General features: G+C 33.9%; 1 protein-coding gene across 1 annotated transcript in view; it reads right to left on the reverse strand.

The window, feature by feature from the left end:
* Positions 1-17,272, reverse strand: part of LRRIQ1 (leucine rich repeats and IQ motif containing 1) — a 177,551-nt gene that overhangs the window by 101,002 nt on the left and 59,277 nt on the right. Inside the window, exons 14-16 of the mRNA XM_003783489.2 lie at positions 9,005-9,184; positions 6,486-6,920; positions 4,085-4,286 (exon numbers count right to left, since the gene is read on the reverse strand). Coding sequence (XP_003783537.2) covers positions 4,085-4,286; positions 6,486-6,920; positions 9,005-9,184 — 817 coding nt within the window. The remainder of the gene's footprint in view (positions 1-4,084; positions 4,287-6,485; positions 6,921-9,004; positions 9,185-17,272) is intronic.

Raw genomic sequence — 17,272 nt, forward strand, 5'->3', positions numbered from 1 at the left:
TGTACACAGCTATCATTTAATTTTTAAAAAAGTCAAAAAAAAAAAAAGAAACTGGCCTTTTCTCTTTTTCACTTACTCATTATGGAGAATACCATCAGCTCTTTGCTCTATTCATGACCACTTTCTCCTATAAAATTAGGTTGCGATTGTAGACCAAGGTATGCCATGTGATCAGGATGACTAGTGAATGCTAGCTACCTAAGAGATAAACATACTATCTTCCTTTTATTAGTACCTCTTTAAGATTTTTCAAACGTCTTCTCATTTTAGAGTTCCTTATCTTGGTGTTTACTCTCTTTTGATTACTTGCTTTCTTTCAGAATGCCTTCTCTCTAACATAGTAAATGGGCAGGGGACTCCTTCCCCCGGGAGGTAGCCTTCATATACCTTCCTTCCTGACCCTGTTCTGGCAAGGTTCTAAGAATACGGCAAGGTTCTAAGAATAAGGGAGAAATGATCTCTTTCCTTTGGTTCTCTTTTGTCAAAGGCAATATGATCTCATCCTTACCTACCCCTCCCCTTATATCAACCCAATAATGACAAGATATCAAGATAAGATGTAAACCTAGTGAAAAGAGGCCAGAACGGGCAAGGTTTGTCCAGGTCTTCAGTGATAATGAGCAAAAACATTGATTTACTGTGGCTCACAATGGATCCAGCCCAAATCATCAGGGCTAGGACTTCTGAAATGTTCTAGACCAGCAGTTCTCAACCTCTAGGTCATGACCCCTATGTGTTTTCCAATGGTCTCAGAAACTGAGACATCACTCCTTTTTCTGTCTCCAGGCTGTCTGCCTACATGCAGATACGCCCATATACGAGTACCTGGCATGATGACCTCATCGTACCAACCCGTCACATACACCTTGTACAAATACAGCAACGAAAGTAATTTTATGGTTGGGGGTCACCACAACATGAGGAACTATATTAAAGCGTTGCGGCATTAGGAAGGTTGAGAACAGCTGTTCTAGACTATAATACACAGTGTGTTTTTCTGCTATGACAAATACAGATATCTCCCTTGTGAATCTGCTTAGAATCAGGAACGCAAGTCCCATCCTTTTCTACTCAGTTTATCAGAAATAATAGTAATGAATATGTGTTGGTATGTAATGTCCAGATTATTCTTCTAATTTACTAATTTGCCAAAGTCACAATTTTTCTCCCAGTAGTTCAGCTATGATTATCTTTTATTTTTCTCACACATTCAAATCAATTTTCTAGACTGAATTCTATCTCAATGGACCTATCTTGACATCTTGTTTTTCCCTCCAACTACCATCAGCTTTTCTCTTTTCCCCAAACAAATTATATTCTTGTTCCCTGTTAAAATTTCACACATCTCTGACCATGTTACTCTTATATTCTCTTAATATTGTATTTCTTATTGTCACCTGGTTGCATTGTAAATTATTATTATTCTAGTAACATTAAATCTTATGTTCTTTTACTGTCACTATTTTTTATACCATAACTTTCATTCCCTCACATATTTACATTGAGCATGGATTTCTATTTCTCAATGTGTACCCTGTATACCTCACTTTATGGTGAGATGAAGCAAGTGCTGTAATGTGTAGATCTATCAAAAACCATAGTTTATTTCTTGATAACAAAACAAACACTTAGAGAGTAAACAAGTCAATGTGTCAGTGCTTTAACAAGAAACAATTCAAGTATCCAGAGTTTGCAAACTCTTCAACAAGTATGCTCTCATAGTTATCTTCATTGCAGCCAACCAGAAAGGGAAAAGAATAATAAGACACATCTGTGGGAGGTTTTATAGAAGAGGAATGGTACACACACCTTCCACTCACATTCTGTTGACTAGCACTCAGAAAGGGGGCCACAATAAACCAGAAGGGAATCTGAAAGAGCTAGCCTGGCTTTATGCCAGGAAGAAGAGAATACCATGGGTTTTAGCAAGTAGAGAGAAGTCTCCAGCACATCCTTCATGAAATATTCATTTTAATACTTCTAAAGCCCAGGCTCTTCCTTCTCTATCATGTTCTTCTCCCAGTCTATAATTCCTATTTTAAGGTTAATTTTTTAATAAACTGGCTGATTGCCCCCAGAAGAGGCGAAAATGAAGCTGAGTTCATTTCAATGATACTAAATATTATGATGTAACACAAAAGAAATTTGTTCCAAGTTACAAAGAATAGCTGAATTTTGCTTTATTTTGTTGTAGATAAAAAAAGTCAACCAATGGACATCCAGTAGAGATTATCAGTCACTGAACCAGACGGTTTCATAGGTGATGGACTTGTTATTTAAGGGAGGAATGTAGCAAAAATGGAATAGTCATTTATTATCAATGCCAAAAAAATATATTGCTTATCCAATAATGACAGGAGGGAGTTTGGAATGTATGGCATCTACATTCCTTATGTAGCAGAATAAGGTTTGCAGATAGAACCTTTTGTTTTTTTTCCTCAGAATTTCCTTGAATCAATTGTCCTCTCCTCAGTCCCATCACTCTCAGGCAGCTGTAACAGCTTTGTCTATGCAATGTTCTCAGGACTAGTGTGGTAAAGACAAATTAGGTAAAATGAAATAGTGGATATATTCATTACAAGGATAGCAGAGTTAATTCTCTTGAAAACTCTAATTTTAATAGTAAGAGGTAGGAACTTGAGAGAAATGTTAATCTCTTTCTTCCTAACCTTAATACTGTTCTAGTTGCACATGCCAAACACTTCGGACACTCTCCTGACTCTTCCCTATCTCTCATGCACCACATACCCATGAACTACCATCGTCAGCTCTGCCTCCATGGTACATATACGTACGCTGAAGATAAATCAACATTCTGGAATGTGATCTTCTTGTCACCAACACAGCAAATATCCTCCGCCACGCTACCACTATTTGGAAGGGGCCTCCTAACTGATTCTGCTGCTTCTGCCCCAGCACTCCACAGTATAACTGCAACATAAAGTAAACTTGACCATGTAGTCCACCATCCGAATTACTCCAATGTTGATTAGGAATGAAAGCCAAAGTCTTTGCAATGATCTATCATCTGTCCTACTCTTACCCCCTTCATCACTGTCCCGTCAAGCTGGCTTCTTTCTACTCCTTATGGACTCTAGATGTGTTACTGAATCAGGGAATTCGGATTTGATATTACTTGGTCTGGAATATTCTTCCCCCAGATATCCAGTGCCTTGGTCTCTCATTCTAGTGTCACTTTTTCTGGTTTTCCACATCTCTCCTATCTAAAATGATAATGTCTCTTTGATATTACCATACCAATTTTTCTGATTTATATATTTTCCATTAGGACTCATATCTAACATATTTATTAGCTGCATTTTCCAACATAATGTAATTTCATCAGATGTTTGTGTCAATATTTGCTGAACGAATTGGTTAATTACTATCATTCATTCAGGTATAATACCACAAATTTCTACAGACCTTATTTTATGTATTTATTTAGTCTTTCTTTGTCTTTTCCACCAGAATGCGAACTCCATCAGGGCACGAACCTTATCTGTTTTATTTGAAGTTTTATTTCCTGAGTCTACAACAGTACCTGACAAATCATAGGTTCTAAAACAAAAATGATGAGTGAATTCATACAAACATGAATGTGATTCATTTGAATTTCCTTCTGAAATCTAGTTTGATGAGGTTGAATGAAGTCTATTAATTACTTGCTTTTAAAATTTTTAAACAAAATCATATTTTAAGGACTTTGCAATTATTTTGGTAGATCTTTGGACATACTTCTAGAAACAGCTATTAATTAGGCCAAGTAATGCTTGTTTTGGCCAGTAAAATGTTAGTAGAGGCAACAAATGATACATTCGATGACAATGTTTAAATATGGTTGTGTGGTTCATCTTGATACTCATTCATTAAAACAGTATTTCTGACTTAAGGACTATTCTTTCACTGTAAATGTTAAACAGAGCCACAGTCAAATAGCAGCTAATGAGTCATATGAGTAAGAAATAAGTGCAGGTATTTGTAAGTAACTGAGATTTGGGGGATTTTTTAATATAGAATAACCCACGAAAATGACTAACACATCTTATATGACTAACCGTGTTACCAAAAGATTGAAAATAACCTGAATAAGAATAGCAGACTTCTCTCTCTGGTCTTGGATAGTCACAACATTATCTCTTTTTAATTTCTTTAAAACAGTCTGATTCGTCACGCACAGATTTGGCAGGGGTCCTTTTGCGGTAGTGTGTAGCCTTGTGGAGAAAGGACTGTTTCTGCGCGCAGTGTAACCACGCCAGTATGACTGGATCACCACAGCTGCTGTACTGTTAAGAAGAGAAAACATTTTTATTGTCCATAAATACATAGCTCTGAGTTGCCCAGAAACATTAGCAAATTATGCACTTTGATTAGAATTGAGATCTCAGTGTGTTCAGTCATCTAACTCTTCCTCCTTACAAATGTTTTCTTTTCCTTTCTCACATTATCATAGGAATATTATCAAGGCACAAAGTACATCTTAACCTCTTTTCAAAAATTCCCAATTTTGGTTTAAAAGATACATGGAGGAAAAGGGATTCTTGGCCTATCTCTATTCCCCAATGTCCCTTTGAAGCAGTTTTTGGTGCCAAACCCACTGAAGTGTCTTCCGTTATTGAGTTTAAACTGAAGTACAATTAACTAATAAACTACTAAACTTGACTACAGTTTTTTTTTTTTTGTAATAAATTTGTGGGAAATTATAAAAGGATAATGTAACCATTTCTATTGTTATTTTGCTTAATTACTGTTATTACTGTCATCATCCTCCTCACCACCACCACCATCATCATTTTACTTAAAGCCAGTAGATGCTTTCAATCTATTTTGCTATAAACTGGAAATTGAAGTTAATAACAAAAACTTCTAATGTCAGATAAAATACTTGTACTTCTAATACTTGGGAGAAAACAAGTGTTTATGTTCCAACAAATCATTTCATTCTAGGGCAAACAGACCCTGTGAATGTTTCTACAGATTTAATACGCATCAGTCATGCAATCATCCATCCATTCTTTCATCTCTTAAACACAACATCTATTAGCGGATTTCAGAACACAATGTTAGGAACTTTGGGTGAGAAAGAAAGGAATTTGCAATATTTACAAGAATGAAAGGCTTGTGGGAAAACACATCTAAAATAAGACAGCACCTTCTCCTTTTCTAGATACTTAACAATTTTCACTGGATGGAATTGTGGATTTCTTCTGAAGTCATTAATTTCTTGAATTCCTCTGTCTAATATAATCAAAATTTTCCAAGGTAGGGGGACAAAAAGTAGACAAAGGATGTTTTCTTCAATGACACAAAGTATGGACTGCTTTTCACTGCATCGAAAGCAGGTAAAGGTAAACTTTCAGGTTTCCCAAATGTGAAGTGCTCTCCATGTTAGAAAAACAGCTCTATCATCATAATCATCATCATCATCATCACCATCATCACTATCTTTATTTTGTTATTTTAGCTAAAACCATGCTGTCAAAAATGCCCACAGCATGAGAACATATGTAAATCGTGCTTAGGAAATCCCCATACACAGTACAACTAAAAGTGAATCTCCTAAATCCCTGGATGACCAAGATTCATCCAGAGGGTTCACATGTTCTTTCCCCTGTGTTCTTTAGGTCCTTAATTTATCTGTATTTTTCACTTCTTCTAACTTCCTATTTTCCTTTGGCTACTTTATTTATGATTGATTAAGAAGTTCTAAATGTTTACATGAAACTTCTGTAAATAACATCTGCCTATTTGGAGCAAAGCATCCAAATTTAATAAATTTGTAAAACATACGTCAGGAAATATTAAAGCTACTTTTAATAAATATCTTTAAGAAAACATGGATAAATACATGTTACTTTCAGCATAACAAACTATTTAACATAGCCTTCAGACATCACTACGTGTGCTGACAACTTCTGAAGGAAGACTTGGCACAGCAGGATCCAGGACTCTGATTTTCTGACTTCTGCCTTATTTAGCACCAGTCATTGCAAGAGAAGCTGAACTGGACCAATGTTTTCCTTTTATTAGCTTGACACAGAAGCTTAATACTTGCAAAGGTATTTAATGCTTATTAAATGTTTACTAGATTAATGAGCAAACAAATAGCATATGGGTAGGTATTTTTAAAAATAAAATTACCTAGTCATTTGTAAAGTATTTTAAAATTATTTTTAGAATATGGTATTGTATTTTTTAAAATATTGTTTCGATTATTTAAAAATTGAATGGCATAAAGAATAATTTCACATTTACTCATTTTAAATTCAATAATGCTAGGATGTGAAACAGAATCTGCCAAAATTCAACCAACTAATCACTACGGTCATTAATACTTTGTTCACACTATGAAAACATAATTAAAGAAATATGAATATAATAGTGATTTAAATTCTTTAGCAAGTTATTTGGTACCACTGATTAAGATAATCCACTAAAGATAGCAGACATGTACCTATTAAAGAAAAATGATTTAGAACTCTTACATTTTCTCATTATGTTCAGTATTTTGATGATTCTTTAGCAGGAAATTTGTCAATATTGATTCCACAAACGGGATCCCTTTGGTGGGAACACTGCTTACTTTGCTGTTATCTCTCTTCTGGGTTACTAATTTTTCCTGATTTCTTCCTTCCAAACCTTCACATGTGGAGAAGCTGCTTAATGGAGAATAACTGGAGGCAGAGTTCTTCCGTTTTTCAGAAATATCAGGAGATTCCCATTTATCTTCCTTGGCCTCAGAGAAGAGTCTACTGGGCAGAATGCTGACAGTGCTGGGGTTTTGCTGGGCTTCTGACTCTTCCCTTTTGGTTATACTGACATTCTCACGTTCATGTGCATGTCGGCATTCATTACTAAGTGTCATCAATTTATTGAAATAGTCACAGAGATTTTCTGCCATATCCGACGTGGATACATCTCTGAACAAATAAACAATGAGGACAATTAACAGTAAGAATTATATCAGTAAATATTAAAACTTGTATAGGTTTTAAAATTTATACCATGTCACCTAAAACGAACATTCAGCTTTACTATAACATTCACTCTAAATTATTTCTAGTTGTTTATATAAAAATAAATCTCATTTCTAACATAATTTGAAAATATTTGTTTAGTTAATTTAGATCCACCAGTCCAGACAAAATGTCTGGAAGTTTTAAGACCATTTTTATTCTAGGTATTTTTGGTACAAATGAATGAGAAAAATCCATGCTTTTACTACCATAAACATGAGAAATCATGGCTGCCCAAATATGGAAAAGTTATTTATGAAATAAAGTTTAAAGTGCTTTCTATATTGACTTTTGCCACACAAAATATTTGTATTGGACCTTTAAACAAAGAACTTCTATTATGGGAAAGTTTTTATTCCCATTTTTCCCTGGAAAAGTAATCTATTGCAGAGCATTTAAATGCTTTAAGACATAAATGGCTATGATTCTCTTGAACAATTATTGGATTTCTATCTTTCGGATATTAAGAATTGTGTAATTAATCATATTTGTGTTTTCCAGATTTGAAGCTCTCAATAATAAATGTAAAGGACTGTGTACTTCGTACAAGTCTTACTCTTGGTGACCCTTTATTTATTTCCATTTTATTTTTTAACATTTTTACTTATGTACTATTTATATTTTCTGGCTATTTTTAATATATAGCAAATAGATGGGGTTTTTTTCCTAAAACAATGCAGTACATAAAAATATAAAAATTTAATCATAACAAACAAAAGGAAAATTGTAATTGTTTCCTAAACAATTGTAATGACCATGCAATAGTTAACTATCTTCACGAGGTAGTTATTAGACATTAGTATAGGTGCTCCAATATAATTTTAATATTCTGTATTTCATTTATTTTTATAGCTGATAATGTAAAAAAGCTTCAGTTCAATATTAGAAATGAGGTCTTCAATGTTAGGGGTTCGATTCACCATCACTTATAAATTAAACATACAAAATACAGTCAACTTTCCATTTTCCATGCTATGATGAAACTTATGTAGGAACGATAATAAGTAGAACCTAAATTCAACAGAAGAGATGTCAAAGGTCACCTTTACATGCAAAATTATACATTCCTAAACACAAACAAGGAGATATTAATTCATGTTCACATAAAGATAAACGTAAATAATCTCACTGTTACAAGTAATTATAACAATTGTAATTTGATGTGAGTTTTTAAAAACCTGAATAGACTAATATTCAAAAACGCTTAAACATAAAGCCAACTTTTATATAGGACAATTATGTATAAGAGTATAATAATAAACACATAATTAAATCATGAAGTTTAGACCTTTATATGCACAGATTATTATTCCAGTTACAGTGGAGAGTCATCATTAATGAAAAAATGTGAACTCATTTTCCATTTCTATGTGCATTTTCTAGAGCAATACAAATTTTAAAATATCTTTACAGAAATATCAATTAGAATCCATTGATTACCATTATAGTACATTCTGAATTCAAGGTGGGTAATAAAAAGTTCTCTTTCTTCATTTTTCAAGTTCTGTCCTCTGACTATGGGTGAGTGTTGACTGCCTTTCTCCCCAGTGCTCAGTACTGTCTTAACATGTAAACATGTGTGTGCTATGATACCTCAATACCTGACAAGCATTATATGATATAGAACTTGCTCTGCTCCATTATAACTGTTAATGTATTTAATTTTCTTTTACATTAATCTGTGAATTCTTTGAGGATAGTCTTGCCCACCGTAAATTTATGACTTATTTATTGATGATTAGTGAAATGACTGTTTACCTCCTAAAACCTTTTGTGCTTTTATTTATCTAACATTTCAACATTTACTGATATAATACGTTTAAAAGTCGTATTAGAATATTTCAAAGAATAAAAAATAATGCCCATTAACTGTTTGTTAATCATACTTTTTTATATCATATGAATAAATTATATTCTTTATTATTTATTTATGTTAATAAATGATTATATCATTTATTTTTACAACAAAGAGAAGGTAACTATCTTACCCTTTTCTAGTGATATGGTTTTCAATTAGTAAGTTGAATTCTTGAATCTGGGCCTGACAAAGTATTAGGAAGGGTGCTAATTCTGACTGACAGTGTTCTTCAGTGTGGTCTTCTGAATAAGGGTTCAGCGTATCCCCGTTGAGCACTCTTAGAGCGGGTAGCATTGTAAGTAGAGAATGCCTGTTGAAAACAAGAAAGAAGTGAATCATCTTGATAAGTAGAGTTTATATCTAAAATAATAGCATGCCTGCTAGGTAAAAAATATATGCATAAGGTGCCTATCTCATAGAATATGATTGATTTTGTAGAGATTACAGTTAAATTTGGGATCACACCTATAGTGCATAATGCCAGGGTACATGTTGGATCTATTAAGTATTGAGTATAAATGTCTTAACACAGTAATTAAGTAAATGAGGTGAAGTATGTTTTAACCAGTGTGATGTAAGCATTCCTAATTCTATATGAAATCAGCACATTGTGCCCCATAGATGCATTAATGCATACATTATCTGTGTGTTTATGATTTAATAAAAAAATTTGAAAATGTGATATCATGTCGTGTACAAAGTAAGTTTCAAAGTTCCTGGTATACAATTAATCATTGTCTTCTAAAACATAAACGGGAGACTCAAACTAGAAACTCAGACTGGAATTTGGAGTATAAAAAGGCTGTGTTATAAAAAGAGAGGAAATATTAGATATGCTAATTTAAAAAGAAGATATTAAAATAACCACACTGAAAGTTGCTATTTATTTCATAAATAGATGTGAATCCTGATCGTTTCTCTTAGTGAAATATAGTGAGAAAAAGAACAGGGCTAAATAGAGAGGTAGAAGATTACTCTCTTTTTCATAATCTGAAACATCTAAAGTTATGTTTTCCCTTGAATCATGCTAACAATTATAATAATAAAAATATTCCAGTATTCAATATATGCAAATATCTGTGTCAATTTAAAAGACTAATGCTGTAAAAAACAGGTGGGACAGCAAAAACGTTCCCTGAAGCTCAGTTATTTAGAAATACTTGACCAAATCTTTCAAAAGGAAAGTGCAGGCCTCTTCTTTTCATGTCTGCCAGAGGACACATACGTAAAGTGGACTTCTTAAATAAAGACTTCTTAAACAAAAAGTCCCTATAAGGGAACTCTAAAACTATAAAACACATCAAAGAAGAGCTAAATAAATGGAGAGATATTTCAATGGAGATTATGGATAGAAAGACCCAATATTATCAAAGCATCAGTTCCTCCCATTTCGATCTATGTATTCAACTAAAGACCAATCAAAATTCAAGCAAGGTATCGTGTGGGTATCAAAACATTGACTCTAAAGTTTATATAGACAGGCAACAGACACAAACAGACAATTCAATATTGAAGGAGAATAATAAAGTCAAAAGATTGACACTAATTTACTTCAAAACTTAATATAAAGATATAGTAATCAAAACAGGGTGATACTGGTGAGAGAACAGACAGACGCACGGAACAGAAGAGAGAGCCTAGGAACAGACCTGCACAATGCGGCCAGCTGACTGACACAGGAGCAAAGGCCGTACAACAGAATGAAGTAATCTTTCAACCAATGGTACCAGCAAAAGAGAACAACCACGGACAAAACCACGAACCAGGACAGATCCTATACTTTTCACAAAATATCAACTCAAAATGGATCATAGAACTTTAAAACTCCTAAGATAGCAGAGCAGAAAACCTAGATAACCCTGGGTGTAGCGATGGCCTTTTAGATAAATCATCAAACGTATGATCATTAAAAGAAATAACTGGTGAGCTTGAGTTCACTAAAATTAAAAACTTACACCCTGTGAAAGACAATGTCAAGAGAATGAGAAAAGAGACATAGACTGAGAGAAAATATTTACAAAACACGGATCTCATAAAGGATTGCTATCCGAAATTACAAAGAACAGTCAAAAGTCAACGAGAAGAAAAATGCACCAACTAAACACTAGGCAAGAGACCTGAACAGACACCTAATTAAAAATATATACAGATGAAAAGTCAACATGAACAGATATCCAACATTATAGTCATTAGTGAATTGCAAATTGAAATAACAATGAGATACCACTCCATGCCCATTAGACTGGCTAAAACCTACAATACTGACAGCGCCAAATACTGGTGAGGATACAAAGTAACAGAAATAATCACTCAGTTGCTGGGGAAGAGCAAACTGGTTTAGCCACTTTGGAAGATAGTTTGGCAATTTCTTGGAGAATTAAATATGTCCTTGCCAGCAATAGCTTTTCTTGGTATTTACTCAAATGAGTTGAAAACTGGTGTCCACGCAAAAGCCTGCAAACAGATGTTTATATCAGCTTTATTCATAATTGCTCAAACTTGGAAGCAACCAGAGCGTCCTTCAGTAGGTGAACGGCTAAACAAGCTATAGTAAAAATAGACAAAAGGATATTATCCAATGCTAAAAGAAGTGAGCTATGAAGCCAAGAGAAGACATGGAGGAAACTTCAATGCATATTATTAAGTGAAAGAAACTAATCTGAAAATGCTACATGCTGCGTGATTCTATGTGACAGTCGAAAACAGGAAAACTGCTGAGACAGTAACATCGCTGGTGGCCATGGGTGGTGGGAGACAAAGATAGATAGGAAGGGTGCAGATTTTTAGGGTAGTAAAACTACTTTCTATGATACTACAATGGCAGAGACATGTCACTAAGCATTTGTTAAAACCCATAGAACATACCAATACCAAGAGTAAACCCTAGGGAATAACACGAACTTGGGTGACAATAAAATGATCATCGATTATAACAAGCATAGTACTTTGATACCAAATGTTGCTAGTGAGGGAAATTGTGCATGTGTGAGAAGGGGGTAGGTGGAAACTCTGCGCTTCCTGTTACATTTTGCCATTAACCTATAACTTCTCTAAAAAACCCATTTTATTAATTAAAAAAAAAAAAAAAACCTAGCTGGGCACAGTGGTTCATGCCTGTAATCCTGGCACTCTGGGAAGCTGAGGTGGGTGGATTGCCTGAGCTTACTGGTTCAAGACCAGCCTGAACAAGAGCAAGACCCCATCTCAAAAAATAGCTAGGCATTGTAGAGGGTGCCTGTAGATTCAGCTATTTGGGAGGCTGCGGCAAGAAAATCACTTGAGTTTGAGGATGCTGTGAGCTGTGATGCCACAGCTACCCAGGACAACAAAATAAGACTCTGTCTCAAAATAACAAACAAGCAAACAACAACAACAACAACAACAAAAAAACCTAACAATTCCTAAACAATCAAAGAAGGGTAGCAAGGTGAGATTAGTACTAAAATGTTAAATGCTAAATTTAGGAAGAAAAACTCCAGACAGAACCTTGATATCAGTTATTCCTTCTGTATAGTCTAGGCTGACATATTCATCTATCCAAACACAGTTATAAAACATAATTTTAGAATTTTCTTTTTGTGGAAGAAGTAGGCCAGGACAAACCAAAGTCATAATTTATGTTTCTATGTATATAGTTATAATTCACCAGTCTTGGTAGTAAATACATTTTTAAAATCACAAGAGAGATAAACGCCTCTCCCGTAAAGAAAGCAAAAAAGAAAACAAGAGATTTTATTTACTGAGGTTAGAGATATTAGCTCCTAACCCCCTCCCCCACCCTCCCCTGGAAAAGAATTAAAAACAACAGTAAAAACAACTCTTTTTTTCTCCCTTACTGATATTTAGATAAGGAAAGAGGGAAAGCAATTAGACTTGGTTCTTCAAGGTAATTATCAGATAATTTAGAATGTCAAGATGCAAATAAAAAAGATAAATGCTTTGGTAATCAGTAGTTGGATCAGGTTAAAATAATATTAGTCCATACATTTTGCAATTTTAGTAGTCTTAAAACTACCAATGTTTATTAAATCATAAACTACTGCTTTTATTACAAGGCATTAAGTAAATGACATACATTGTTTTCTGGTTAGATCCTTTTTAAGATACAGTTCAAAAACACAAAGTCATGATGTGTTGGAAACCAAGCAAATTTATTTCTGATACCTTGGTTTCCAGAGTGGACCTGACTAGCACCAGGAAAATGGTGTGCCAATGCCATTATGCTCTGGTCTTTGAAACAGGTGTACCTTAAGGGAAAAATTACTAAAGCAGATTTTCTTATTTTAAGCTGTATCTCTTAGGACTTATATAAAGCATTTTTTTTCTTTTCTAGAGTATAATAATTTCTTGTTCAACAGTACAACCTGTTGAACCTACAAAACTGTTCTAACCTACAAAACTGTTCAACCTGTTCAACCTACAAAACTGTTCCTACAAAACTGTTCCTATAAAACTGTTCAACCTGTTCAACCTACAAAACTGTTCAACCTACAAAACTTCCCATCAGAGAAAGTGGTCCTGGACTTACAATGGGAGCGCAGATGCAGTAATACCTACAAGTCCCCTCCAGAACAGCCACCTTTCAGGTCTCGTGTTGGCTGAATGAAGAGATGTCAACAAAAAGAGGCGATACTCAGAATGTTATGATAGTCACAGGAGCTAACAAACTGAGTCTTTATCTTGGTCATTCTCTTAATCTCTTGGGTCCAGAATTCAAGGGTAGATCCTCATATGCTCCTCCAACATAGCGAGGCAGTGTTTCTGAAATGATTGTCCGTGAACTACTGTATCTGTGATATCTAGGATGTTTTAACAATGCAAGTTCTTCCATCACACCAATGACCTCTGCTAGTAGATTGGGAGAATTTGTATTTTTAAAATACAGCCTTTCTTATGTACCTTAAAGAAAACTACTGCAATAAAAAGTAACATAAAATACCACAGGTTATGTTAAAATCAGAGGTGCTCAGGTTTAAATCGGACTGTTTAAAAATCTTAGAAATTCTGATTGACAAACTGTTTAACATTTTTAAAAAAGAATGTGTAGTTACAAACTTGTACTAAGCATACCTGATATTGTATCAATGATTTCAGGAGAATTTGCTAACTAAAACAGAAAATATTGTGGGTCTGAGGCCATTATACTAAAATAATTTTTCACTAACTTTTCCACTGGTTTTTACATAAATGTATAACAGTATTCCTGGAACACTGAACTTAGAGAATGCATTTCAGATACATAGAGATAACATCTTTCTAACTAGAAATAATGAAAAAATGAAGAGTCAAGGGCGGCCCCTTTGGCTCAAGGAGTAGGGTGCCAGCCCCATATACCAGCAGTGGCAGGTTCAAGCCCAGCCCTGGCCAAAACTGCAAAAAAAAAAAAAAAAAAAAGAGAGAAACATTTTAACCAAATAATCTAATATATTTCTAGAGGCAAAAATATAATTTTGTGTAATCAGATTATGTGACAGATAAATATATTTTACCTCAGCATATGTATTTAATAAAATAGGTATTTATGCTCTAAACAAAAATAATGAAAAATAAAGGATTTCAAAGACAATATAGGACATTAGGTTTGTTACTAGTTCCTGTAACTACCGTGTTTCCCGGAAGATAAGACCTACCCAACAAATAAGCCCTAGCAGGATTTCTATGCATTTGTTAAATATAAGCCCTACCCTGATAATAAGACCTAGTTTTGGGCGTGGCTACACAGCATATCTGCATAGCCACTCCATGCATTTAGGATGGGCGTGGAGGGGTAAGGAAGACTGGAATACCTTTTATCTGCCACAGGTCCTTTCTCTGAGCCATTCACACTTATGCGGGTGTATGTGTGGTAACCGAGGCTGCAGGCATCGTATTGTGCATGTGTGAACAGCTAGGGGAAAGGAGTTCACACATCACTAGCACCAGCCTGACCAACAAGGTCCGCTCCCCCTATCAGGTCCCAGAAGAAGATGACCTAACTGTATTTGAATAAATGTAGATTGTTGTATTATACTTAATAAAATAAGACATCCCCTGAAAATAAGCCATAGTGTGTCTTCTTGAGAAAAAATAAATATAAGACAGTTTCTTATTTTTGGGGAAACACAGTATCACCACTTAGTGATTCAAAGGGAACTGACACTGGATCAATAAAGGGACAATGATGATCAGCAAATACCATATTTTGGACAGGATTAATAATATGGATATCATTAATTATAATATTTCAGCTATAGGGAATAATTCGAGAGAATATAGGACAATAGGGCCTGAATTTTTATACATTAGGAATGTCTTGATATTGGATATCAAATATCATTGTTATATAGAAAAATTCCCAAATGGTTCATTTTAGCCAGAATATTTTGAAATTCCTCTAAATGTAAAAATTCAGTTTGCTTAGATCCTCAAGACTATGATTCACTCTCTTGAGATTTGTGATTTGCATAAACAATATCTGGATTGGACTTAATGTTTTAAACCTTTCTTCATTAATTTTTTTAAGTAAAAAAAGTCCTAAAACCTGCATAAAAGAGCAGTGCATGGATTGGCCATAAGTTCAAAAACCCTAAGAGTTTATGATGAAGATTTTTGAAAGTGCTGTATCAAGTTGATTAATGTTGGAAATGAAGTATAAGAACACTGTGAGAGCTCAACATTAGTTTTTCCAGCTGGGCTCCTCCTCGTCAAGGGCTAAATCAATATTTCATTTAGTGAAAACGTCCTCTCGTGAATATTCTGTCATTTTGGAAGCTCTATTAATCATTAATATATTCCCAAAGGAGATCTCAGACTGAGTTTGAAGCTTAAGTTTTAAAGAGAGATTTTTTAGCATATCAGTTTTGTTGGTGTTATCACTGGCTAGACATGAAAGAAAGAAGCCAATTGGGAAAATCTATAACTAATCCTTTTGTTGGTATCGGGGGTTATGTAAAGTTCATTGGAACATTCTGCTTAAAGTTTGAGTTGATCCTTTGGTTAACAAGTCCACACTGTACAGATTTCTAGATTTTAAGCCCTTTTGATAAATGAATCTCTTCTTAAAATAATAAAAGCTATATTAAGCCAACTGATCTACATGAAATTTGACAGGTAAGATTTTCAACTTGGGATGACTTGAATTCAGAAAAGTTAATTTAAACATAGAAATTATAATAGAGAAATAACTGTTCATGTCTATCATATAACTACTGCCTTCTTCCTCTCATTATTATTTCTCATTAAATATTATCATTAAAGGCTATAAAATATATGTACTTAGTAAGAGCATTAATCTCTATATTCATCTTAATGAATTTATAATAATTTATATTAATTTATTTTACCACAGGCATACTTTATGCAATAAAATGAATGTTTATGTCCTCTGCAAACAAAATAAATTCAAAGATTATTGGGGGAATTAGGCTTGTTACTAGTTGTTGCAACAGGTAACATGAAAGTGTCTGGGTGGAAAGTAACGCCAACTGCGTCAGCAAGAAAATTCATATCCTATTTCCATAACAGAAAATAGAAAAACTGCAGCCCTGAAAGAGCTTGTCCTGAACAATAGGAAAAACTAATAAATTGATTTGTCACCCTAGACTTTGCTCATCTATTTACTAGGAAGTATTAAGATATCCGTCTAAGAATAACTCATGAGCGTCTTTCCTGTAAATAATATCATCTGCCAAGCATTGCCTTGTGTACAAAGTTACACTCTTTCAGTATAGGAAGTTTCATTCTGAGATCTGGCTCCTAGAAATGAAGCCTCGAAACTTGGAGATTAGTAATGCTTTCAAGAGAAACAGTGTCAGAAATTGAGCTAGTATGTTAAATGCTTCTATTACAGAAAAGGAAGTCCTTCACCCGGCAGATCCAAGGTCTAAAAGTACATTTAAGTGGCTTTAGAAAAATAAATAAATTCTTTAAATAGTGGCAATTTCTGATCTTATAGGATTAGACATTAATAGTTGATATTCCTATAATAACATAATACCCATTGTCAATTTATAGGTAATAGCATTTTAAATTGCCAAAAATAAAATAAAATAAATTCAAGAGAAAAATTAAGAGAGTGGAAACTCATATTTTTTCAAGACTTTATACACTATAATTTAAAGAAATATTGTGATATTCAACACATTTTAGATGTCTGCTGCATACAAGGCATTGTGTAATCAGAAGTAAAAAGGATAGACATTTATTCTTACTATGAATATAACATCATAGTTAACTAAGTGTCATAGGTTATATCTTTTTAAATAACATAAATATAAATAAAATTCCTAAATTGAACAGATCTCAGGTGAAATGTCAGGATACATACTTGAAATCAATAAACTAAGTACGGATCACACAGTGCATTACCACCAAGATGTTAAACTCTCTGTGTAAATGCACATATGCCCTTTAAAACTGT

The sequence above is a fragment of the Otolemur garnettii genome, unplaced genomic scaffold, assembly GCF_000181295.1.
Source record: "Otolemur garnettii isolate 467f Iridium unplaced genomic scaffold, OtoGar3 scaffold00007, whole genome shotgun sequence".
Lineage (NCBI taxonomy): Eukaryota > Metazoa > Chordata > Mammalia > Primates > Galagidae > Otolemur > Otolemur garnettii.